Source organism: Salvia hispanica, chromosome 2, assembly GCF_029641045.1.
Source record: "Salvia hispanica isolate PSC_SH4W2 chromosome 2, Shi_PSC_v1, whole genome shotgun sequence".
Lineage (NCBI taxonomy): Eukaryota > Viridiplantae > Streptophyta > Magnoliopsida > Lamiales > Lamiaceae > Salvia > Salvia hispanica.
Genome location: NC_142693.1, coordinates 60,877,031 through 60,902,368, shown reverse-complemented (window position 1 = coordinate 60,902,368; position 25,338 = coordinate 60,877,031). Strand labels below are relative to the sequence as shown.

The window sequence follows — 25,338 nt, the reverse complement described above, 5'->3', positions numbered from 1 at the left end:
GGGTTCGAAATTGAGTAAGAACCCTTTTATACTCGGAGTGAAAATTAGGGTAAAGTGAGCACGTATGCAAAATACCCGGTCGGGTGATTTGTAAGTGACAAAACACCCGACCGGGTTTTCTTCCCGGAGCCCGTTTCATGCAAAACACCCGACCGGGTTTTCCGAGAAATGGAAAACACCCGGTCGGGTTTTCCTTCTGGAGTCCGCAAGGCTTCTTCAAAACACCCGACCGGGTTTTCCGAGGAATGAGAAACACCCGGTCGGGTTTTTCTTCTGGAGAACTCCTCGAATTTCAGCTTCGGCTCGTTTCAACCTGTTTTCATCACAAAACTACGACAAACCCATTAACTCACCTAATTAGTGTATATGTGGTGAAATACTTGTATTTAACATCTTAAACCATCAAAAGCACTCTCTAATCACCCATAAACACAAGCCTAAACTATGAGTTTGTCAAAAATTGATTTAAAAAAAATGAATTATGACGTCATAATTCCGACGCCCACTCGCGGGTCGGCGAGTGGGCGTCACGCCACCGCCAGCGCGCACCACGTTGCGCCGCGCGCGTGTCTCGCCAGCTCGAGGCTGGCCTCACCGGGACGCGTCACGCATCGAGACAGCTCGTCTCGTTGAGACGAGACGGATCCCACATCGCTGTCTCGATGCCGTCTCATCTCGTCGAGACGAGATCGAGACAACATCGCGCAACGATGCATATGCCCTTAATGCTCGAAGAGCAATAGCAATAGACACAGACCAGCCACAACCTAGCCTAAAATGCCTCCTGCCACATCATCACAGCCTAGCCAATGCCATAGACTTCCCATAGCCCAGCCTAGCCCTCCCATTTACTATCAAATTAAACAAATACTCCCTCCGTCCCAATAAAATATGCAACATTTGGTTTCCGGCACATAATTTTTATGCAGTGGTGTTTTGTGAGTTAATGAAGAGAGAGTAAAGTAAGAGAGAAGAAAAAGTAGAGAGAGTGTTGTTTCCATTTTAGGAAACATTTCATTTTCATTAGGACAACCTAAAAAAGAAAACGTTTCATTTCTAATGAGATAGGGGGAGTACTATAAAATTAAAAATTGGACAGGACACGAAGAAAGTTCGAACATAGTTCCTGCTGGGGAACTGCGTTCCGCACGCAGATATTATTATTCGCTGGTGTTGAGGAATCGCTATCGTGATTCATTTTATCTAGAGAGAACATGTAATGGTGTGAATAAATTGAAGTGCAAGGAGTCGTATATATAGAGGAAATAAAAAAAAATCGGCACGGTGGTGCTCGGCACGCAATAGGCGCCCAACCATCGCCCAGCACCGGTCGCCCAAGCCCGAGCTCTCGGGCTTTTTTCTTTCCGCCTCTCGGCTAGGCGCTCAGCCAACCGCCGAACCGTTTGGCGGTGGCTGGGCCGCCTATTGCTATTGCTTAATATTTTTTCATTCATACTCTTTGTTCTGCCGCAAGCGATCAACTTTTTTTCAGTACGAGATTTAAGAAATGATATTTATTGAAATAAGTGGAGAGAATAAAGTATGAGAGAGAAAAAAATAAGAGAGATAAATTAAGGGATAAACTAAGAAAGAGAGAATAACGTTAGTGAAAAAAATAAAATAAAAAAGAAAAATATGTTACTACTTTTTTACCAAAGAAAAATCAATCACTTGTTATGGACGCCAAAGTTTGATTATTTGAAGTATAGAAGAAGTATAAATATAAATTCTTGTAAAAAAGCTTCTGTCAAAGAGTTAAACAAGTACAGTAGTAGTATATGATTATACTTGAATATTTTTTTTAATAAATAGCCCCTTGATTTCTGCGTCCATATGAAAATTAAAAGTGATGCAAAAGGCACGCGCGAGGGTTGCCAGTGCTTGTAAAGATTTGACAACACACATTGAATTGAGGTCTTACTTGTCTATAATGGTGACGGACGGCGCTGCAGCTGCTCTGCTGTTTACGATGAACCACACTAGTCCTCACTCTCTACACACAGTGAACCACATCACACAAATTCCCAGCAAAAGAAACACTCTTCTTTCAAAAGAGAATTCTTTCATGGTGAGTTAGTTCATCAATGTCTCATTTTACAAGCTGCGGTATTACCTGATTTTCATAAAAAGACTCTCTTTTTCATCAACGCGTTTCGCCCTTCAACACTTTTTTTTTTGTTTAATTGTTTCAAATGTTATTGCATGGCTGCTTTTGGCATGAGCAATGGTGTTTCCTCTCTTGAGGTGGGCCTTTATTGCTTCTTTTTCCCTTCTGCTGTTAAAGGGTTGTGAAATGAAATGTGTGTTTGTTTGCAGATATGTTTTGTGCTTGATGAGAATGCAAAAGTAGAAAATTGCATATTTGAAATGAGGCCTTTTTCTTGTTTTGATTTAGTAATGCGTATGTTGTCTTGAAATTTTGTTAATCCTTTTCTCTTCTTCAATTGAAATGGTTTCAGCCTTGATTTCATCTTATCAAGTTTCAGTCTTTTCTATTGTGGGAATAGTAATTTGTAAATAGCATATTTTAATCTGTTTTTGTTGCAATTCAAGAATCTTGAATTGATTTTTCTCTTGCATTGCATAATAGAGCTGCTGGGGTGATGTAAATTGCATTGGTAGAAGCATTGTCAAAAAAATTGTTAAGCCAAAATTGCATCCAAGCCGGAGTAGCCAAGATTTGCTTGATGAAGATATGATCTGATACCCATTTTCAAAGTGTTGTGTTTGGAAAATTTGGAGAACCTCAGCCTGAAACCATTTATAAGTAGTGAATATATGGATCAAAGGGAAGCTATACCACTGCAAGGTTCGGCTTCCTATTATCTCCATCAAGGAAATGCCGAATCTGTCATGGGACTGCAGGGATACCTTGGCATGAATTCGCTGTCTAATCCCGGTTTTCAGTATCAAACCAACATGGAGAGGGATGTGATGGGATCATCGACAATGTCACCTCATGGGATGAGTGCTGGCCCCCCTCCTGCTATGATGCAAGGGGAGCCTGTTTCTAGGAAGAGGGGAAGGCCACAGAAATATGGGTGTGATAGTGCTAATTCATTGCCATTGTCGCCCTCCTTGCCTAATCCCGTGCCATTTGTGACACCAACTCAGAAGCGGAGAGGGAGACCACCAGGGACGGGGCAAAAGCATCAACAAATCCCCCTTGGTAATTCTAAATCTTGTTTTTTTCCCTCTGTTTCATTGCTACTTGCTATTTCTTGGTAGCTAACAAATATGAGTTTTGGTTGATTTTATGTATATAGTTGCATGTTCATAAATGAGTTTAGATATTATTACTCTTTAAGTTTTTTTAATGATTGAAGTTTCTTGTTTGGTGTCTTTAATCCTAATAATTGCTTTCCAAATGCGTAATTCGAAAATGGTATGGGCGATACGAGTTACCTGTTAAAATGATTAAAAAATTAAAGTCATAATCTTATGAAATGCTAGCCTCAAATCATGTGCTTCATTGTGTGGATTCCGTGATATAAACTAGTACAACAAGCACTTGTGAGTATATACTACTGGTATAGTAAATTATAGATTTTTGCAAAGTAAAAGCCTTATATAAAGACTGGACATTCACATAATTTTACAGAAAGACTTATACACATGTACGTTCACGACACTAGTGATGATTGACATATATGTTCGTGATCCTAATGAAAGATTATTACCTCAAAGATCCGCTTAACTTGCATTGTCCAGCTACGGATTTACCATTTACCTTTCTCTGTATGAAATAACTGATATTCTCGTGATTGATGACAAGGGGCTGGACACATAGTGCCACCTGTAAATACCATGTCAGTTGACCTCAAGCTGCTGACTCACCCCTTACCTCTATCTATAAATTGCCGTTCACAGTCTCCACACTCTGCTTCTCTCTACCTTTCTCTCTGTCTCCCTCTCTCTCTCTCTCTCTCGCACACAATGGCTTTCCAAAGGAATATTTTAGTAGTGACAGATATGTTTAAAGTACCAAATCAGACTGGAGGAAGATATACAGGTTATTTTTAATCTCGTAAATGTAGAAAGCATGTGTTTTGCTTGTCAAAGTGAGAGCATATGATGTGAAAAGCATCACTTTCCCTAATTTAGCCGATATGCGTTATTTTCAAGCAGAACCTTTGCTCAAAATGCTACCTTTTCAACTCATTCAGAGACCTATTCGAGGTTTAGTCACTTTGTCATATGTTATTGAGAGTCTCTTATTGAGGAAACTCCAATAAATGCTCATATACATCCATATATAGCTATGAAATTCTTGATATCTCTCCGAACCTTGAAAAATAAGTTATTTGATGATAATGATCCAGCAATATCCTTACACCGTGTTGTCATATGCAAATATCTCATTTTAATAAGAGCGTTATTACTGTATCTTCTATTAAAAGTTTAATTTCCTTTCCAAATGTCTTCATGTTATGTTCATATAGGTAGTCTCTCAATTTTTTTTCAAATTTAATAGCATTGTGTCAAATCAAATGTTTATGGTATGTTTCTTCCATGGCGATTTGAAGTGTTTAATTTTTCTTGATTTTGTGGTGGAATTCATATTTTTGTCAGGTGGATCTATCTTAACCCGGCCTGGAAAACTTGTCCCGCATGTCATCAATGTTGCCGTTGGAGAAGTTAGTGCTATCACAGCTATATGAATGAATTCACCTAACATCACTTATTTACCAGCATCTTCCACCTGTTTCCGTCGTCTAGCTAACGGACTTCTAGAAAGAAGACGTCCAAACTTGAAATACCTTTCATAAATAGTAAAATGACATAAAGTCTTTTCAATTAAATATTTGGCAACAAAATTGTGGAAAATATTGTTCAATCTTATGATTCTTCATTTTGCTGATCTGGAAACATCTTGCTTACATCTTCATCCAGTCTATACATCCTGGTTAGGAGAAATTGGAGGATAAGGGCTGAATTTAGTGCCAAAACTTAAATTCGTCATGAACTATGACAGAAAATTCGATAATCTGAGTGTAACATGACTGACTAAGAGAATGGGAAGGCTTGCATCATTAATTAAAATTTGATATGGTCTAAATACTTTGTAGTGTGTCTTTCAGGGCATTTCACAAAGACATTTCTTAAATGATGATAACAAATCGTCAACTTCGGAACATCCTTTGTTTATTATTGCCATGGTTTTTCTGCAGGATGTCAAAAGAAAGGTACTGTCTTTTGTACAGGGGCGACAAATCACAGTCATTTTATCTGGAAATGGTACAGTATCAGCTGTAAATATTAGCAGATCGAGTTCTGGTGGGAGCGTCACATATGAGGTATTTGTTTATTGCAAATGTAATGTAAAAACTAGAGGCATCAGTGCTATGAGAGTTAGATTGTAGTCCGTCGAATTTAAATGCCTTTTCTTCCCTTAACTTGAAGGCTATATCTTGCATTACTGCTGTTAAGACTTTATTAATAGCTCGAAGTTTAAACTATGAATTTGTCATATATTTCTCAATGTAATTAATGCAAGCTTCAACTTAATATTGATTTGTGAAACTTCATTTCCATTCTTTCTTAGTGAACCTAGATAGCCGTTAATTCCATTTTTTACATTTTGAACCATTTATCTGGATTTAGAATCTTATGCAAACTAGATCTTGTTGATTGAAAGATATTTGTCTTCCCTTGTTTCTTTGGTTCTTGTCTTGTTTCTTCTCGACTCAGTAGCAATTATTTTTTCTCTGCGTTCATTCTTTCATAGGGATGCTTTGATATTTTGAGTTTAACCGGTTCGTATGTACAATTTGATGTGGATGCGCCTCAAGGCCCAGTCGGCTGTCTGAACGTTATTCTTTCTGGTCCGGATGGGCTTGTCATAGGTGGTGGAGTCGATGGTGTCATGCTTGCTAGCAGCCCTGTTCAGGTAGCTATAAACTAATTTCACACTGATCATAATCTTATTTTATGAGGCCTCATTCGATGAATGACTCCAGGTTGTTGTGGGAAGCCTGCTACCGCGCGCCTCAAAGGCGAAAAACATTGCTGCAGGGACTTCAGCAGATTCCGAAGACCATACAGTTGGGAACCTAGCTGTTCTAGACAATGCTTAGCCTAGTTCAGAATCATAGGTCAGTTGGTATAGACAGATAGAAATGTACTGTCGTATTTTGGTTCAAGTTTTCGATTTCAACACCCATCGACGTTTGGAGAAACTGGTTGATTAAGTCTTCAGCAGCTAATTCAGATCTTTGTTGCTGATTAGTAATGAATTTATATGCTGATGTTGGAGTTTTTGGCTAGGAAAGATGCCAAGAAATGAGATGAACTTATTTGAATTGGAACAAGCAAAAATATGCAGAAAACCGTTTTATATACATTTAAATTGGCAATTAAATAATTTTAAATGATTAATTATGTTTATTAAAGGAACAAATAGTGCAAATGAGATATCAGTTTATTGGTATGAGCTTGTAATAAAGTTTCATTGCTATTATAAATGTTAAATCTTGTTCAAGATTATGCAACGTTTTATATTATTAAGTTTTCGGTGCTGTCAAATTCTAACAAAATACACAGAAATTTTGGTATAAACAAACACCCTCAAATTTCTCTCATCCTATGAATTTTTCAATACCCTACCAAAATTTAAGGATCCATTTCTTACTACTCTGTTTTCTTCTTCTTTCCATTTAATCTCTAATTAATCACATTTTCTCGAGGCTGCTGATTTTTTCACACAGAGCACAATGGTACATCATTCTTTCCATTCCTACATGTATTTGAATATGTTTTCATGCTATCATTCAACTCCATTCCCTTGAATTTCTACATTTTTATGTGAATGACTTCTATAACTATTGATTCTCTACATATCCACTTTCTTCATTATATGTTTTTGATAGATTTCTTTAGCATTATAAGATGATTTATGTATTCTATTTGCTTGTTTTCTCTGGTTATGGGACAAAAATGGGCCTATCTTTTTTTTTCCAGCATTTTGGAAATATGTAACTGAAAAAGCATTTGGAAAAACCACCAACATAAAACATATGTAAAAAAAAAGTTAATTTTTTCCAATAGTATGCTTAAAACCTTCTGCACTTGATCAAGAATGCTTCTGTCATTTATCTGAGCAGGCGAATTCGGCATCTGGGGTTGCTGTGGACGACGCGTGCAAGCTGAAGTTTCTGGAGCTCAAGGCAAAACGTTGCTTCAGGTACATTGTGTTCAAACTTGACGACGGACTCCAGCAAGTGGTGGTGGAGAAGGCCGGGGGCCAAGACGAGACTCACATCGACCTCAACAACAGCTTGCCTGCTGATGATTGCCGGTATGCTGTGTACGACTACGACTTCACAACTGATGAGAACTGCCGCAAGAGCAAGATTTTCTTCATTGCTTGGTGAGATCACATGAATCTTCAATTTGCAAGTAGTGTTTTTTGATGAAATTATTGGGATATTGTCTCAGGTGTCCTGAGACTTCAAAGGTGAGGACCAAGATGCTTTACGCGAGCTCAAAAGACCGGTTCAAGAGAGAGCTGGATGGCATTCAGGTTGAGTTGCAAGCAACTGATGCAAGTGAGATGAGCATGGACATCTTCAAGGAAAGAGCTTATTAGTTCAAGTTTCTATTTTAAAAATCTTTCTTTTTCAATTTTGAGTTGATGATTTTCTGTTCTATTTTGAGCAAGGATATGAGAGTTTTTCTTGAATGCATTTCTCTAATTTGTTGAGTCTTGTTACATCAATGTACATTGTCTTTTTTCCTCCAATACTCATCTTCCCATGCCTCCACCTCATCCACGGCCTCCATTTTCGCCTGTGCAAACGGTCCGAGGTCAAAAAGTGGAGGCAACGTGCACGGAGGCGAATCACTAGGAAACTTCTCCATGGATTCCTCCATGAACTCCTTCCATTTCCCATCTGTGTTGCAAGCCAGCGCCTCGGAGCAGAGCTCAATCGCGTTTGAAGGGATCTTTGGCTTGTACTTGAACAGCTTCGCGTACTCACTTAACAGATGAAACATGTAATCGTAAACATTCTCCATTCTCAGAGCCTCGCGGGCGAAATGGCTCCCGGCCTCACCAATCTCCTTGGCCTAAAAAAACATGATTTCAGTAAAAACACTGGAAATTAGGTGAGGAGATGTCATGATGATGATACCTTTGTAGTGTGATTGTTGCCCCATTCAACAGCAAATTTGATAGACTTGCACATTTGGGAGTCTCGAACCGGCCAGTGATGTCGTTGGGGGACGAGGGACCGGGTGAAGAAGTCGTGCCAACGCGACCAGATGAGCAATGTGGGAGAGTTGCAGGCTAGAATGTATTTCTTACTCACAGACCATCCCTGTCCTTCTGCATAAATCTTGTACCTTACATGACAGGATCAAGAATCAGAAACAACACTTGTTGCACTGAATGCATCATTTGGTTGCTGTCAAAAACCACCTGTGGGTGCACTGCTTTGCAAGATTGGATTGATTTAATCCTCTTTGAGCTTCTTGTTCCCAATCCTAGGATGGAAACAAAGATAAACTTAGTATATACATAAGGCAAATTGGCAGGATATCATGAATTTTGTCAAATCCTGTTTCATGCCGCTATTTTAAAAATCAACCGGAAAAATGATGAAAGTTGGATATATTCGCAACTATCCCTCACAAAAAAAATTAGTTCACCTATATGTAATCTAATGTTGATGTTTTTCAACCAAATAACGTCTTTTTTATTAAGACACCATTTAACTCTACATCAGTGACACCCATGAATGATTTCTCGCATGCCACACCAAAAAAAACCCAGATAAATAATTGCAAACAAAAACTAAATTAAGTGGATTTCTTGACTGAATTTGATCTAAACATCATGATTTTTTCGACAATTTACCCTATTTATAATTGGGGAGTATTTTCTAAGGTTGTCGCCGCTTCCAATTCATCGGATTTAAGTTCTAAGGGAGTGGAACCGACAACCTTCTTTGCGGTTCCAGGTTTGATTCATAATAGACGATTTTTCGCTGGTACTGATTTTTACTAATTTTGGACCAAAACAACCGATTTCCCGGTTTTGGACCAAAACCGCAAGTTAACAATTCAAAAATGTTGGAATCGTAACCGGACTGTGTAACCTGATATACATTCGTGTTTTGATCTGCTTAAGGTTTACTAGGCATCCGAAATATTTTCTCGAAAACAAAAATAGGATAAGAGTCGTTACGAGGGCATAAATGCGGGCATTCCAGTCGTTTAGACGAGTGGGGTTGCATTTGAAGAGTAGGTGTCTTTGGCGGGAAACCTTGGGGTTACCCTTCCAGAAGGCGTAGGGCGCTCTATCCTCCCATTTTAACATCTCCATCCCTTCTTTAGTCTCTTTCAAAAAATTGCTCCATGGCTTTATATTTACCTCTGCCCTGTATCTCCATAACAGTATCTTCTTATTTTACTACAAATTTGGTTGATTAATTTCATAAAGTCTAAAATTGAAATATACTACTATTAAATAACAAAATATTCATTTTGGCAAATGTCCCATAGTCAAAGTTGAAACCAATATGGGAAAATTCACGATAATGTAACAAACAAAACGATGCAGTTTCAAACAAAACAGTGTCATTTTTTTGAATCTAAACAACATCGTTTTTTTTGCCACATTAGCTTCGATTTTGATGTAAGACAAATGCAAAAAATTGAAATTTAGTGGTTCAATATTTTGCTAATTTTGACTAAAATTCGTGATTTATATGTGCTTGTTTAATAGAAACGATCATTACTAGCAATTTTTAACTAAAAAGTTTTAACCACGAGAACTATAAATCCTACTCATGTAAAGAGAGAACAAAAATTTACAAAGTTTGAATTGAAGAAAAAACTGGAAAATAAGACTGTTAAAGAAGAACGCAAAACTTCCATGTATTACCAAAAAAAATATCATTTCCATTTCCTTCTATTCCCTCCGTTTCGCTATAGTTGAGGCGAAACTTTTCGGCACGGAGTTTTAGAAATGAATATTGGGTGTGTTAAATAAATAGATAAAAAAGTAAGAGAAAGGAAAAGGTAGAGAGAATAAAGTATAACGTGAATAAAGTAGGGATAATAAAATAAGAGAGAGTAAAGTAAGAAAGAGAAAAAAATTACCATATAAGAAAATGACTCAACTACGAAGAAACTTCTCTAAATGATAAAATGACTCAACTATAGTGAAACGGAGAGAATATTAAATGAGCATAAATTTATATAGTATTCTCAAAAGTCAACTTACGTTGCATAAATTTTTTTAATCCGTGAGGATGACTATAATCGTTTTTCTTTCTTTGAATTTGACCTTGTCAAATTTGTTACATTAATTATCTTAATCCTAATCATTTTTTCTTTCTTTGCAATAAATTATCCCATGACACAGTAATCTCACAATCAAACTAAAAAAAAATGAAAAATATATACAAGTAGACCCCTTAGTTATAGTGATAATAAAAATTTCTGACTGATGCATTTCGTACTGAAAAATGCAATATCTGATGATAGGGAAAACACTTTTCTCAGTATTTATATCACTATAAACACAATAATTTCATAGATTCAATAGAATGCAGTAGTATTTTAACAGAAAGATATGCGTATTCGAATTTAATTCAGTTATGATTTCTTTAATCACTCTAATTAGAATTAAATTTTACTATCATCATTTACCTAAAATGAAAGAGTGAACTGCACAAAGGGCCCTAACTTTTCGGCTTGTTTCACTGGAGATCCCTAAAAAAAAAATCTCATCAAAGATATCTAACAAAATATATAATCACAAACCTTGTGTTTTTTGCCATTTTTCGGACGAAAATGCCCAAATAGGCTAAAGGGGAATTTAGTCTCTTTACGAATCAAACCTGCATTATTCTGCACACCTACTTAGACCTGCCCAAGGTTTACTGAACCGGCAGTTAACCGAAACCGTAACTGTCGGTTACGGTTCTGAACCGAAACCGTGAGAATTTATCCAAACCGAAACCGTTGATTTTTGAACCGTGGTTCGGTTCAGGTTCAAAAAATTTTGAACCGAAATCGTGCCGGAACCGCGAAAAAATACCGGAAAACCGTGAAACCAAGCAGGAACCGCAAAAAACCACCGGTTCAGAACCGTGAAAAACCGTTAAAAAACCACCGGAAAACCGCCGGTTCAGAACCGAAACCGAAACCGGCGGTTTTGGAACCGGAACCGCGAAACACCCTCATGGTTCGGTTCCGGTTCAATAATTTCCAAAACCGGAACCGGCGGTTCCGAAACGTAACCGTCGGTTCCTGAACCGTGGGCACCTCTACACCTACTTACTTTGCTATGTAAGAGATGTCAAAAATTATACTCCCTCCGTTCCTTCATAGTTGAGTCATTTTTCCATTTCGGGAAGTTCCCTCATAGTTGAGTCATTTATATATATAGTAATTTTTTCTTCTTTCTTACTTTACTCTCCCTTATTTTATTCTCTCTACTTTATTCACTTTTTACTTTATTCTCTCTACTTTATTCACTTTTTACTTTATTCTCTCTACCTTTTTCTCTTTCTTACTTTTTTATATATTTAATTAACACACTCAACATTCATTTCTTAAACTCCGTGCCGAAAAATTCCGCCTCAACTATGAGGGAACGGAGGGAGTAGATTCTATTTTTCCATTCTCCTATTTTCTTTCATCTTTCTTATACTATATTATCTGTCCCTCTCTAATGATTTCATTCCTTTCATTCGTTCGTGATACCAGAGGTGATAGTGACGAAGACGGTGTGGTGTTGGCGGTGGCGGCTTCTTTTTGCGCCGTGACGAACAGGAGGAGGACGCTTGAAAAGCCCTCTTGATGTGTGTGAGTGTATTCAAAAATAGAGAATAACAGGTTCCCTAGATCCAGCACACTAGATCACGTGGTCTAGGAACTCATTGAACGCGAGGAATCCCGGTCGTCGGACACACAAAGTACCTTTTTCAAAAACCCTCAACCGTTTTACTAAACCTAGTATAGGGAAGTAGGGGTCGATCCCACAGAGAAGGATGCGTAATACTCATGTTCAAGGATTTGGGTGTGTTTTTGGTGTTGGCTGCTGCCAAGCATTTTCTTGGGTTGAGGAAAAATTAAAATTAACTTGACTTGGGAACCTTTAAAATTCTTAAGCTAACAGCTAGACCTAGGCAAAATCATGAAAGAGCGTAGTAAGGAAATTTAACTGTCCGACACTTGATCTAAGAAAACCACTGCACTACTAGACCTAGGAAATAAACCTACTGTGGGGACCATGTCTGAAAAAGCGAGGTACGAATGAAAAGTTGGCAGAATAACTAACTCTCGTACTAACTAACAGCGACATCGTCTTCTACAACCAAATTGCGTAAAACTTCTCGAGAAATTCAACATGAGCGAAATTTAAAACAGAGCAACTGACCTTTAAATCAAATTAATGCATAAACAACAAAGAACCTAACGGATCTGCATACTCTAGACGAAGCAAACAGAAAACAAGGAGAAAATAAAATCCATCTAACAACTATCCTTCCACACGTTGAATCCAACCTCAGACGTTAAATCCACTCCGGATCCAAGCATCCGATACAAACTCCAACCAACAGAAACACTTCATCTCGTCAGATTTAAACAAGCAACTCCGAATACTCAAATAACCACAGATCTGTCACCAAATTCCATATCAAACACCACAACATCAAAATAAACAGAGATCGGCATAACATTTGAAGAAATAAACTAACAGCAGAGAGATCTATGCAAATTGACTTGAAATTTAACTGCTAAACGCAGATCAACAAACGGAAAGACAAATAAGCATCATCAACATCAAGGTCGACTCCCAAAAGTGAAGTTCGACGGTGAAAACAAGCAAAACAACTGAAATTAAAAGTAATTGTATCTTCTCGCCCTCACTCGGACGGTGTTGCCAACCACGAAATTTCTAAGAAAGTAACCTTCCGTTCCCGACTACCCCAGATCCATTCCCAAGTGTGTGTAAAGTGTGTGAGCTAAGAAGAGTGAAAAAAAGTGATAAGCCCTGCGTTGCATGCTCTTCTATTTATAGGCGTTTGAGTGGGGCCCAGCGAGGTATAGATAAGACTTTAATGCCCTCAGTTTTTGACTCCTTTGTCACGCCAATTCCCCTTGTAAATCCTGCTCACTTCGCTTCTTCTTTCGCTAGACCATCTCCTTCAGTACTTCCTTGATCTAGCGATTTTCTTCACACACATGGCTTAGGAAACGTGTTAGACCCAGCAATTTATAACATTTTTCGTACATTACCGATGCATGAAATTAGCCTTATCAACGCTCCAGCAGAACTTCGGTTCCGTTTTGGAGGCAGTGGCGGATCCAGGAGGGGGCGGTCGCCCCTTCCCGGCGGCCAAGAGCTTCGAATTTTCCTTAGGGATGGCTGGAAAAAGCCATAGTCGCCCCCTCCGTAAAAAAAAAAAGACGGTGGTGAACCTTCGAAGATTCGAAGGTGACTTGAGGTAGTGAGAAGGTGATTTGAATAGACATGCCGAAAGAAATGGAGATTTGGGTTTGTTCAGTGAATTGGGGAAAGGAGGCGTCGGGTATAAGATGACCATATTGGGCTTATTTGGGGAATATAAATTGGGTATAATAATTTAATCAGTTGGGCTAATACTTTTTTTATTGAAATCTGTAGAAGGGATTTATTAAGTGTAGTAGAGTATAAAAAATTTATAAAATTGGAGATATACTTCTTTACATATATTACTCGTTATTGTTGAACATGGAATGCACTACAGATTATATTTTACTTAGGCAATTATATATACTATATTTTGAAAAATATTTATAGAATTATACTAGTATAAGTTTTATTTAGAAAAGAATAGGGATACCTCAAATTATATAGAGTGAAAGTGAATTGGAGGGAAATAGGAAAGAGAAACAAAAAGCTAAGTGTTTAATTTACAAAATAACAATGTTGGTACATGATAGAGTTTAGGGAGGGGGAAGCATCCGTATACATTCTGAGGAACAGAGAGGACAAAAGACTTGATGTTTCTGTCACATCCATTAGGATTCGCGTCATCCACAGTACAAGCAGCAGGTGAGATGCAGGGATTGCGTCGTAAAAGGTTGAATTTTCCCTTTCAAGCCCTGAGGGTGTTATGGTCCGAAAAAACAAGGTTTGTGATTATATATTTTGTTAGATACCGGTGGTGGGATTTTTTTTTGTTAGGGGTCTTCGGTGAAACAAGTCGAAAAGTTAGGGTCCTTTGGTGCAGTTCACTCAAAATGATATCTGAATTGGAAGAGAGAGAGGGAGTGAAGAATTAATTGTTCGATATTTTAGTGTAATTGGGTTAACTTGATTGATCAGTATTATCATAATGATACATCATATAAGTATGGAAGTGCGGAGTACACGCTTATTTGAATTCATTATGATGGACGGGGGTCCGGGGGCAGCGCCCCCGGGTAGCGGGGTCCAAGGGGCAGAGCCCCTGGCTGGGGTCGAGCTTGGAAATTTTTTATTTCCAACGAAGTTGTTGTGTAAGAAATTCATCCGAAAATGTAATTTCTGAAAGTCAAAGGACTAATTTGCAATTTCGAAAACCTTTTAAAAATTAGTTATTTTCGGTTTTCCCCCAGCAGATGCACTGGTTCATCTTCTTCTTAATCTGATCGATTCTTTTGGTTCTATATACTTCTCGAACATCAACATACAGAAGCTCTGATTTCTCTGAATTGTATCCGATCAAATATTTTGGTAGAACCACCGAAATTGATTTGATCTGAAAGTGATTTATCACGACTTTCAGATTATCCGTTTTTGTTCAATATTCAAAATCTCCCTAAGGGTGTCTCCGGTGACGCCTCTCCCACTAGGACCTCCACTAGCCCTTTCCACAAAAACTGCCTGCCACGTCAGCACTAGCCCTTCCCATTCTACTGCCACATCACTAGGACTTCACACTAGGACTTCCACTAGCCCTTCCTACAATTAAATTAATTCACAATTAAAATTAAAATTCACGGAATTAAAATTCGACACGAATACGAACGGGAAATACGAATATTTCATTTAAAAAAAAACATACATCATTCGAAAAAAAAAATTACATAGTAGATAGAAAAAAAAAACTCACATCAACGGCCACCCCTCCACGTCCAAACCTCTTCGATGATATCCTCCTGAAGTCGAATATGAGCATTTCTTTGCCGCATGTTGGCAAATGCGCGCAACCGCTCAACCTCTCCATGAGGTACCCCCATGTTTACATTTGCGGTGGCCACGTCGTGGCTTGGACCGGCACCCGTGTCATCTTCGCTGGTCCACTGAGTCAGTTCGTCCCCTTCACTTTCGACAATCATGTTGTGCAAAATGATATACGCGTACATGATGTCGCCGATGTTGGGAATATACCACTGCCGTGCCGGACCCCTCACCATCGCCCATCGACTCTGGAGCGCACCAAATGCGCGCTCAATATCCTTGCGCGCTGCCTCCTGCCGGGTCGCAAAGTAGGACTTCTTTGGCCGATCGCATGCTTGATCGTCTTCACAAAGACGGGCCAGTTTGGGTATATCCCATCCGCCAAATAGTATCCCATGTTGTGCTGGTTGCCGTTGGCGACGAAACTGATGGCGGGACCAACGCCATTGCACTGATCGTTGAACAGGGGCGACGACTGGAGGACGTTGATGTCGTTGTTCGACCCGACCACTCCAAAATAAGCATGTCATATCCACAGCCAGTAGTCAGCTACAACTTCAAGGATCATCGTGGGATGCTTGGCTTTGAAGCCGGAAGTGTGTATCCCCTTCCAGGCGGCGGGGCAGTTCCTCCACTCCCAATGCATACAATCGATGCTGCCCAACATCCCAGGGAATCCATGCATATTAATCAGCCGCTGGCAGTCTTCGGGGCTCGGACGTCGAAGATACTGATCCCCGAATATCGATCTAACGCCCGCGCAAAACTCCAACAGACACTCGACGGCTGGAGACTCCCCAATGTGGAGGTACTCGTCGAACATGTCGGTCGGACCTCCGTACGCCAGTTGCCTGATTGCGGCCGTACACTTCTGTATTGGCGTGTGTCCGGGTTTGCCAGCCGCATCCTCCCCGACCTTGAAAAACTCGTACCTTCTCTCTAAAGAACCAACGATATGCATAAACAGAGGACGATGCATCCTAAAACGTCGGCGAAATAAGGCATCCCCAAAACGCGGCTGCGGAGCAAAGTAGTCCTCATACAACTGAATATGTGCAGCAATGTGGTCCCGGGGTACATGACGTCGGCGATGGATTGGCCGAGGTACCGCCGCCGCCGCCTCTGTCGGAGCAATCGATCAATCGCCTCTTGCACAGCGAGATCCAATTCATCATCACTATCACCATCACTATCACTAGCGCCTCCGCCACTACCACCCGCACGACTACTCGCCATTATAGATAATTGAAAAAAGAGGTTAGAGAGAGAAACTTGTCAACACAAATGGTGTGAATGAAATGAAGTTGGGGGAGCCCTATTTATAGAGTTTTTTTTTAAAAAAAAAATAAATTAAAAATTGCGGACGTCCGATCGGGACGTCCGACCTTCGCCACAGTGGCTGACGTCCGGTCGGACGTCGATGCGAGGGGTGAGGCCATCCGACGGGACTCGGGACGGGCGTGAGCGCCCTTCCCACCCATTACGGCGGACGTCCGGTCGGACGTCGGCGACGTCCTACCTGGACGTCCGCCATTGGAGACACCCTAACATTAATTACCAGCCCCAAAAGCTCCAATAGGGGAAGACGATATCGAAGGTGCTATTATCCGCGCAGTACTTGAAGAGCGGCGGCGGAACCGCTCCCTCCGCCGCATATTTCTCCGCTTTCACCACCGGCCGATCGTTGCAGTCGAACATCAGCTCCAAATCGGGCAATTTTCCACCATACCTCCTCATCAGCTGCGCGAACCCCCACAGCGTGAACAAGGCGAGCGACTGGAACGCCTCTTTGAAATTCTCCACGTACATTTTCCCGCCCAAAATCGTCAGCCGGGAGTGCGCCGTGCGCCGCGCCCCCGCCACCGTCCTCTCGGTGATCCCTGTTTTCCTCCAGTGGCGCAGGTCCTCGTCGATCCATCGGAAGTAATCGGGGCAGCTGGACCCGCTTCTCTCCTTCGCCGGCGAAGAGGCTGGATGAATTTTGGGGCAAATTCCGGTGCGATTCCACGTCACGCAGTCCGGAATTGGCGATAATTTTATTTCAACGGCGATCACTGGATCGTATATACGCTGCGCCAGATTCGGAATTTGTTAGCATATAAGAAAATTATTCTAAATCGGATCATGAATTGTTAATCTCATTTTTCGTATTTTTTTAATTGGAGAAGAGAGAATTACAAGGCGAATCCATGGCGCCAAAAAAAGCAAAAAAGTAAAGATGAGAAGTTGAAGAAGAAGTGTTGGAGCTCTTTTAATGGTAGGAACGTTCACAGAAGCTGGAAGCTTTGGCCTTAACCACAATCTGTGGTTCACCATCAATGTGTATGTGTGTTTTACATCACATTTTTGACATTTATATACAATGCTTATTAATTTCCTAATTATTTTTTTTACCAGTGCTAGTTTTTAAGAAAATTTTTAATTGTATTAAGTAAAATAAATATATTAGTTTTATACTCCATAATTATAGTGAAATGAGTTGGAAAATGAGATTCACTAACCACAATAAAAAAGAAATGAGATAGTAATTAATTAATAAAGATCAAATAAAAATGATAAAAAAAAACAATTAATAAGATTAATGAGGACGTGGGTAAGTACTATTCTGTCCATCTAATATGTTAATTAATTCTCATTTTCTACATTCTATATGGAGTGTAGAAAAAAGCCTTCTTAATTTTTTTTTTTGGTGTTGTAAATTAATAATCAAGTTTTTAATTATAATGTTTTTGTAAAGCGTTGACAATTGAAGTTAGCAGGTAGAAAGATGTCTGATTAAAATATATTCCAAACAGATCACCATGTTTTTTCACGAGCTGACATCACATTACAGATATGTGTTTAATAAAAGACTTAATTAGAAGTAAATATCTGGAGAATATAAAATTTGTGTGTGATAGACGTACACATCAAATATCACATATTTCCACCGTGGATTGGCTAGCTTAAATAAATTAATCCATCAAATCAAAGAGTGATTAAGAATAAGCACAGCAACAAATTAATTTAGATGGTTGCACAAGCTCCAAACTTGCTTTAATCACGTACGTAGCGATGATCTAACATAAAAGTTCAAAACTGATGTTGAACATGGTCGGGTTGTATATATGTATAAATAATTAACTTTTTTTTAATGTAAAAATATTTGAACTGATCAATCTTGACTAGGAATGTTATTGGAAGAACTCAAGAAAGAAAATGTCGAGAAAAAAGAAAGAAAAGAAATACTGTACAAAAGCATGAAAAGAGAAGAAGAACGTTTTAGATCGCTTTGGGCCGGAGATATGTCTTGTTTTGTGCTCAAAGTTTAAATTGGGCCAAAAAGGTTTGTTTGGGCTGTCTTATAGCCCAAAGATATAAATAGTTCCATTTGAATTCGGCATGGATTTTAAAAAATATAAAAGAAAGTCGGTGGAAAAAGATAATAAAATGTGGATCCTATTTTTATATATTAATTTTATAATAAAATATAAGTGTAAAAATCTATAAGTGGGACCTTCGGCTTGTACCTCAACAGCTTTGCGTACTCATTTAGAGATGGAATACGTAGTCATACACATACTCCATCTTCATATCCTCGTGGATAAACCGACTCCCTCTTTCTCCAATCGCCTTTGCCTAATAACCACAACCAGTTAAAAAAAAGTTGAGAAATTATTAATACTCACAAAATAAAATTCATTATTAAAAAGAGAAATTTGCTATAAATAAATTGAGAGTAATTTTAGTAGACAGATCTAAGTAGAATAATCAGACTATTTTCTTGGACATATGTATTTTATAACCGAAGTCTATAATTCATCATGCTAAATTTTCTTGTGGGAGATTTACATAAAGACGTTTGTAGTGTATGTGCCACATTTTTGTGGACGAAATTATCCTTTTCAAATATGACGAGTAGTTTTATTTATTTATTTATTGAATAATAATAATGAAGGGGAGAGCTTAGAACAATTTAAAATGGTCTTTATTGTGAGGGCAAACAATTCCCACCTTGGAGGATGAACAAGACAAGAGTTGCAAGCATATAAGTAAGCTTCCCCACCTCCATTAGTATGAGGCCTTTTCGGGAGAGTACCCCAAGAGCAAAATCGTGAGGACTTTGCCCAAAGTGGACAATATCATACTAATGCGGAGTTCGAGTGTGCACCACCGAGACCCAACAATCTTTTTTTGATCTTATTAAACGTCACACGACTCACACGACTCATCACTCTTTCAAGTTTTTCTAGTGAAATCTGGTCTAATTTTCAAACCTCAAGTCATTTCACAGTTGGATTAAATTATAATTGCAACTTTTTCGTCATAACTCTAATTTAGTCGACATATTTCTCGAAACATTTCTTGTACTATTATTAAGGCAATTCGATTCAATCGTTAAGAACATAGGTATCTGCTTAATCAAATTAGCTCATTCATAATATTGCTTAACCTTGGCATTTCTTTTCTTGAACCATGAAATATCTCTACATGCATGCTAATTACACAAATTATCTGGGGACGGAGGGTGTATAACTTTACTAATTTTATGGTTGGTTTTAGGAGGAATTACTTATCAAATTTAAGCCGAATATTTGGATCTTCATTTCATTTCAAGATTGAATTTTTCAGTGGCCCTTTTTCGAGAATTAGGGGGAAATGCTACTGCAGAAGAAACGTACAACCATAATTCAAAAAATAGAAAAACAAATTGAGAATAAATTTCCCAAACCCCATCAAATTGTGGTGGTACTCTATTTAGGCTTTCGATCTTCTTGCTTATCCGATCCATTGACTAATTTTAGGGTTTTTGCATTCTCTTTGGTGATGGAAATACAGGGAAATTGGACCCAATTTTATTTTATGTCATTTTGCATATAGGTGAATGACCATTAATTCTTCACTCTATTTTTTAGAACCGTGTGTAGGTAATTAATGTATTTGGGCCATTAAAGAATGATATAAGTATTGGGCCAATTTATTTCATTTTTTGGACCAATATTATTAGAATAATATCATAAATTTTATGTAAACTATCCCAAAATCTTGTAATTTTAATTAAATACTTGTTCTTAATTTTATTTATTTTCTTTTACTTCGACCATACTAATAGTTATTTCTGTTGTGTGACTGTTGTTGGATGCTCCGTTGAAAATTCTATAATTAAAAGTGATTGTTTATGATTATAATATTACTATTGTTTACAAAGAAGTTTTTTAAAATTTATGAATTAATGGTCATTGTTACCATCTAATAGGAGTTTCTATTTCTCAACATGTATGTTTTTGGTGATGAGAACATATGAACTATTTATTTATTTAAATTTGTAAACTATGTTGTAGTTTTCATTTTTAGTATTAAGTATACATGTTTAAAGTAAGAATATGTTGTTTTTATTTTAAAATTTTTAAAAATATTATACTTAGTAGTATTTTTATATTTTTATATGTATAAGTTCTTGAACATGTTTATATATGTATATTTAGGGTAGTGATAAAATGCAAACTCTATATATTGTACAAATTCCAAACTTTTCAACACAATGTCAACACAACGTCAACATAATGTCAATACAGTGTAAAATTTCAAATGTTGATGTCAACACAATATCAACACGGTGTTAATCATTGACACTGTGTTGATATTTTTTATATCTATTATTTTATAATATATTTTTTAATAATCTAGATCATAGTTTGGAGTTTGCATTTGATTACATTCGTGTATATCTAACTATGTGTTAGTCCTTACTCCTTAGTATATGCTTTGCCCACAAAATCCATTTTAAGTGCACATTTTTCCTTTTTTATACATCGTATTCAAATAACATATAGTACTACATTCTTAATATATAGTCATCATTGTCTCCTTTTTTATACTTTTATCTTACATTATTCTTCTCCGTTCAATCGAAAAAATATTCAGTGGTCCTTCCACACCATCATGGCACCATGAGGTGGTGTGTCCAACCAATTATTTATTGACAAATAAGAATACAAAAGGCAACACATCCAACTAGACATGTAATTATTTAGGAAACATTCATTATCCTACTTTTATGGAAAATTGCATAATATAAATATGGAAATTACTACTATATGGTATTTTGCATATCTATTATTAATAATAAAAAAATAAAATCATACTAATCGGGGGCAGACGGATCTGCTTCTCTCCTCCGCCGCCGGCGAAGAGGCTGGATGAATTTTGGGGCCAATTTCGGTGCGATTCCACTTCACGCAGTCCGGAATCGGTGATGGTTTGTTTCCTACGGCAATCACCGAATCGCGTATACGCTGCGGTGGATTCGGAATTTGTCAGTATAAAATCAAAATATTCAAAATCGGATCATGAATTGTTAATCAAAATAAGCTAGTGTGTATTTGTGTGTTTTGATTGGAGAAGAGAGAATAGTTACGAGGCGAATCCATGGCACCAAGAAAAGAAAAGAAACAAATATTAGCAGATGAAGAAGAAGAGATGGAGCTCTTTTAACGTTCATAAAAGCGGGTAGCCCTAATGTGTTGTTGTTCATCATCATCTGTGTGTGCGCGTTTCACTTCATAAATTAAGATTCATTATTATATAGTACTACTATGAATGTTAATGTGATTTACTAAAGAAAGTTGCACATTTTATAGTATTTGAATTTCTTATAAACATCGTTGTAGAAAGTGTAAGTAAGATAGGAGGAGTATTTGTGTTGATTATTGGAAGCCCTTGACCCAAACTATTTGATGAAGGAAAAACGTACTACGTAGTATATACGTAGTGTTCAGTTTCCTAGATAAAATAATATACTCCCTCCGTCCCACTTAAAATGCAACATTTGAAAATCGACATGAGATTTTATGTAGTGTTGTTTTGTGAGTTAATGAAGAGAGAGTAAAATAAGAGAGATGAAAAAGTAGAGATATAGTTGTTTCTATTTTAGGAAACTTTTCATTTTTAATGAGACGGCCAAAAAAGGAAAACGATGCATTTTTAATGGGACAGAGGGAGTATAATTTAGGTTTGAGTACTACTAATTATCCCATGATTATTCATCTAAAATTGAATTGCGAGATTGAATCTTATGAACCAAACATACTACATATTTGATCTCGGGATATAATTTTGAAAATTTAACATGTTGTCTCTTATTCGTCTCTGAACCATCTCATCTCTTCACTATTCATGGGCCCCACTGTACTTTTCAGCTCATCTCTTAACTAAGAGACAGCACCCGCATCCCTCTATCTCTTAACCATCTCTTAACTATTCATTCAATTTCATTTTTTATTTTTAATTCCAACAAATTCAATTAATAGAAACACACTTCATTAAATAAAATAAATATTACAATTTAAAAGCCTAAAAAAATACATAATTTAAAATCCTAAAAAATAAAAAAAAATACATAATTAAAATACTCTAAGGGTGTCTCCACCAGTGTCCTTCCCACTCGCCCGTCGCGGACGGGCGACCTGACGGCCGCCCACGCCCGTCCCGTGTGCCCCTGCGATGGCCTCGCCCCTCCCGTCGACGTCCGACCGGACGTCCGCCACTGTGGCGAAGGTCAGACGTCCCGGTCGGACGTCCGACATTTTAAATTTTTTATTTATTATTATTATTATTATTTTTTAAATAAACTCTATAAATAGGGCTCCCCCAACTTCATTTCATTCACACCACTTGTGTTGACAAGTTTCTCTCTCTACAAATTTCATTTCTACTACAATGGAGTACAATAGAAACTCCTCCACCACGAGCGGAGGGAACACACCCTCGATTCCCATCGGATCGGAGGGAAATTTTGCGGGGATGAATCCCCAGATGGCGGGGGTGGGCGGTATGCCGGCGATGACTCCCCAAATGTTCTACAATATGTACATTTGGATGAGTCAAATGGGTCAGATGATGCCGGGGGCAGCGGGTACGCCGGCAAATATGTCGAGGATGGGTGGGACTGCGGGGATGGGTGGGACTATGCCAGGGGCAATGGGGATGGGCGGTACGCCGCCAAATATGTCGGTGAGTGGGTCGATGCAGCACAGGAGCCCGAGGATGCCTAGAGAATCTGTCTATCGGCCATATACAGATTTGTTGGCCATTCCACCAAACAAAAAGTCGCAGCCGTTGATGAAATAACGCGGGAGTCGACGAGTATTTGGAAAGCCCGATCCGCGTTTCTTCCAAATCGCCGACTCCTAAATTTGCCCTTTTCAACGCTTTCTCTCTTTCCAACTATTCAATTTTCCCCTTAATTTTATCGCACCTACAAAGCCAATAAACCATCCCCAAACCCTACTAAACTGCCGTTCAATTTCTCCCCTTTTCCGATTTCCGATTTTTCCGCGTCGTGTGTAATTCTACTCGATTTTTTTCAGCTTAATTTGATTCATTTTTTTAATTAGACATGGCCGATCGATTGTACGATGATTTTGGAAATATGTAACTGAATATGCATTCTGAAATGCGTAGTCAGTTACGCATTTGGAAAACCACCAACATAAAATATATTAAAAAAAGTTAATTTTTTCCAATAGTATGCTTAAAACCTTCTGCACTTGATCAAGAATGCTTCTGTCATTTATCCGAGCAGGCGAATTCGGCATCTGGGGTTGCTGTGGACGACGCGTGCAAGCTGAAGTTTCTGGAGCTCAAGGCAAAACGTTGCTTCAGGTACATTGTGTTCAAACTTGACGACGGACTCCAGCAAGTGGTGGTGGAGAAGGCCGGGGGCCAAGACGAGACTCACATCGACCTCAACAACAGCTTGCCTGCTGATGATTGCCGGTATGCTGTGTACGACTACGACTTCACAACTGATGAGAACTGCCGCAAGAGCAAGATTTTCTTCATTGCTTGGTGAGATCACATGAATCTTCAATTTGCAAGTAGTGTTTTTTGATGAAATTATTGGGATATTGTCTCAGGTGTCCTGAGACTTCAAAGGTGAGGACCAAGATGCTTTACGCGAGCTCAAAAGACCGGTTCAAGAGAGAGTTGGATGGCATTCAGGTTGAGTTGCAAGCAACTGATGCAAGTGAGATGAGCATGGACATCTTCAAGGAAAGAGCTTATTAGTTCAAGTTTCTATTTTTGTTACTTTTTTCAATTTTGACATATGTTCATGTCAACTGAGCCTAAATCTTCTCTTCTTGATGCAACAAAAAAATATGATGATTTTCTCTTGAATCCATTTCTCTTATTTCTGACTCACAGACCATCCCTTTCCTTCAACATAAATCTTGTATCTTACATAACAACACTTGATGTGTTGAATTGAATGTATCATGCACAAACATGCTATCTCTGCATAACCTTTACTATTTTAATACTACTGCAAAATTTTGTAAAAAAAACTCACTAATAACAAAATCAAAGCTGATGCAATAAACAAACAACTTCGATTTTGATTTCATGGCACAAATTGCTTATAATTAACTGAAACTTCATCATTCAACATGATGTTTTCAAATCTTATCAATCATTACTAACTTTTTATAACTAAAATGTTTTAAGTAGAAAAAAAAGTTATAAACTTACCAAGTTGGAAAAGTATGTGCTACAATTGCCTAACTTTTACGAAAGCAAAAAATTCGTTTCTAACAAATGAAAATGAACCATTTCCTTTTTCTTATATTTAAATGTGCATATAATTAACTTGGCCCAGAACATAGCATTACTCCAGCCCATTTTCTTTACCAAAAATTGTGGGCCCAACTTGAAAATAATTATCTTGGCCCAATTTCCAAAAGAAATACTACTAATAGCTATGGAATTCAAATCCCTTTCGTTCTCCACACCAGCCATCTTCATCGCTGCAACTCTTCACTGCACTCTCGTTCCTCTCTTAGTTTCGTTTGTCTGCCATTCAACCAAAAATAGTTTTGAAAAGTGGGAGACATGTGATTGAGGAAGACATAAATCTCCAATTGTTGAGATTTTGGCGGCAACAACTTTTTCAGTATAAACTAAAAATAGAAATAAAAAGATAGCTTGGGTTCATTTCAAAGAAAAGAATTGGACTTGTAAAAGAACAATTGTTATAGGCCCAAAAGTAAATATATAAGTATTATTTTACTCTCTATAGATCAAAATAAACAAAGGTGAAAATTTTTTTATGCACAAACAACGTCTTGGAGAATAAAATAATAGAAAAAGTTAGGGTGTTATACCATTTGTAGTAGAGGCGTTTCATTTTCACCACT

The 25,338-nt window shown here is 38.0% G+C and overlaps 4 protein-coding genes across 4 annotated transcripts; 3 read left to right on the top strand and 1 right to left on the bottom strand.

Moving 5' to 3' along the window:
• Window positions 1-1,887: 1,887 nt before the first annotated feature.
• LOC125208970 (AT-hook motif nuclear-localized protein 10-like) lies at window positions 1,888-6,341 on the top strand. Its single transcript, XM_048108522.2, has 6 exons — window positions 1,888-2,068; window positions 2,591-3,169; window positions 4,573-4,637; window positions 5,172-5,297; window positions 5,729-5,890; window positions 5,961-6,341. The coding sequence occupies exons 2-6, from the start codon at window positions 2,779-2,781 to the stop codon at window positions 6,075-6,077; spliced, it is 861 nt and encodes a 286-aa protein (XP_047964479.1). The 5' UTR covers window positions 1,888-2,068; window positions 2,591-2,778; the 3' UTR covers window positions 6,078-6,341.
• A 264-nt stretch (window positions 6,342-6,605) lies between these two features.
• On the top strand, window positions 6,606-7,711 carry LOC125208978 (actin-depolymerizing factor 1-like). Its single transcript, XM_048108533.1, has 3 exons — window positions 6,606-6,716; window positions 7,104-7,369; window positions 7,438-7,711. Exons 1-3 carry the CDS (start codon window positions 6,714-6,716, stop codon window positions 7,586-7,588), a joined length of 420 nt encoding a protein of 139 aa, XP_047964490.1. The 5' UTR covers window positions 6,606-6,713; the 3' UTR covers window positions 7,589-7,711.
• LOC125199235 (uncharacterized) lies at window positions 7,692-19,214 on the bottom strand. The gene is made up of 7 exons (XM_089065249.1): window positions 19,157-19,214; window positions 18,726-18,781; window positions 16,722-17,233; window positions 9,188-9,380; window positions 8,420-8,484; window positions 8,133-8,343; window positions 7,692-8,067 (listed from the first exon to the last, which is right to left on the bottom strand). The coding sequence occupies exons 1-7, from the start codon at window positions 19,212-19,214 to the stop codon at window positions 7,714-7,716; spliced, it is 1,449 nt and encodes a 482-aa protein (XP_088921375.1). The 3' UTR covers window positions 7,692-7,713.
• Window positions 19,215-23,029: 3,815 nt separating this feature from the next.
• Window positions 23,030-24,211, top strand: LOC125199224 (actin-depolymerizing factor 1-like). Its single transcript, XM_089065248.1, has 3 exons — window positions 23,030-23,135; window positions 23,701-23,992; window positions 24,061-24,211. The coding sequence occupies exons 1-3, from the start codon at window positions 23,030-23,032 to the stop codon at window positions 24,209-24,211; spliced, it is 549 nt and encodes a 182-aa protein (XP_088921374.1).
• Window positions 24,212-25,338: the final 1,127 nt, after the last annotated feature.

What these genes read in the sequence shown, in the direction of transcription:
- LOC125208970 (XM_048108522.2), top strand. Translation starts at nt 2,779, where the DNA reads ATGGATCAAAGGGAAGCTATACCACTGCAAGGTTCGGCTTCCTATTAT. An exon ending in GCATCAACAAATCCCCCTTG is followed by an intron (nt 3,170 to 4,572) that starts GTAATTCTAAAT and finishes TATTTTTGTCAG; the next exon opens with GTGGATCTATCTTAACCCGG. An exon ending in GTGGGAGCGTCACATATGAG is followed by an intron (nt 5,298 to 5,728) that starts GTATTTGTTTAT and finishes ATTCTTTCATAG; the next exon opens with GGATGCTTTGATATTTTGAG.
- LOC125208978 (XM_048108533.1), top strand. An exon ending in AAGATTTTCTTCATTGCTTG is followed by an intron (nt 7,370 to 7,437) that starts GTGAGATCACAT and finishes ATATTGTCTCAG; the next exon opens with GTGTCCTGAGACTTCAAAGG.
- LOC125199235 (XM_089065249.1), bottom strand. Translation starts at nt 19,214, where the DNA reads ATGGAGGTGGGGAAGCTTACTTATATGCTTGCAACTCTTGTCTTGTTC. An exon ending in TGTCTTGTTCATCCTCCAAG is followed by an intron (nt 18,782 to 19,156) that starts GTGGGAATTGTT and finishes TGTGGTTATTAG; the next exon opens with GCAAAGGCGATTGGAGAAAG. An exon ending in ATGCCCGCATTTATGCCCTC is followed by an intron (nt 8,485 to 9,187) that starts GTAACGACTCTT and finishes TTTCCATCCTAG; the next exon opens with GATTGGGAACAAGAAGCTCA.
- LOC125199224 (XM_089065248.1), top strand. Translation starts at nt 23,030, where the DNA reads ATGGGTCAGATGATGCCGGGGGCAGCGGGTACGCCGGCAAATATGTCG. An exon ending in AGGGGCAATGGGGATGGGCG is followed by an intron (nt 23,136 to 23,700) that starts GTACGCCGCCAA and finishes CACTTGATCAAG; the next exon opens with AATGCTTCTGTCATTTATCC. An exon ending in AAGATTTTCTTCATTGCTTG is followed by an intron (nt 23,993 to 24,060) that starts GTGAGATCACAT and finishes ATATTGTCTCAG; the next exon opens with GTGTCCTGAGACTTCAAAGG.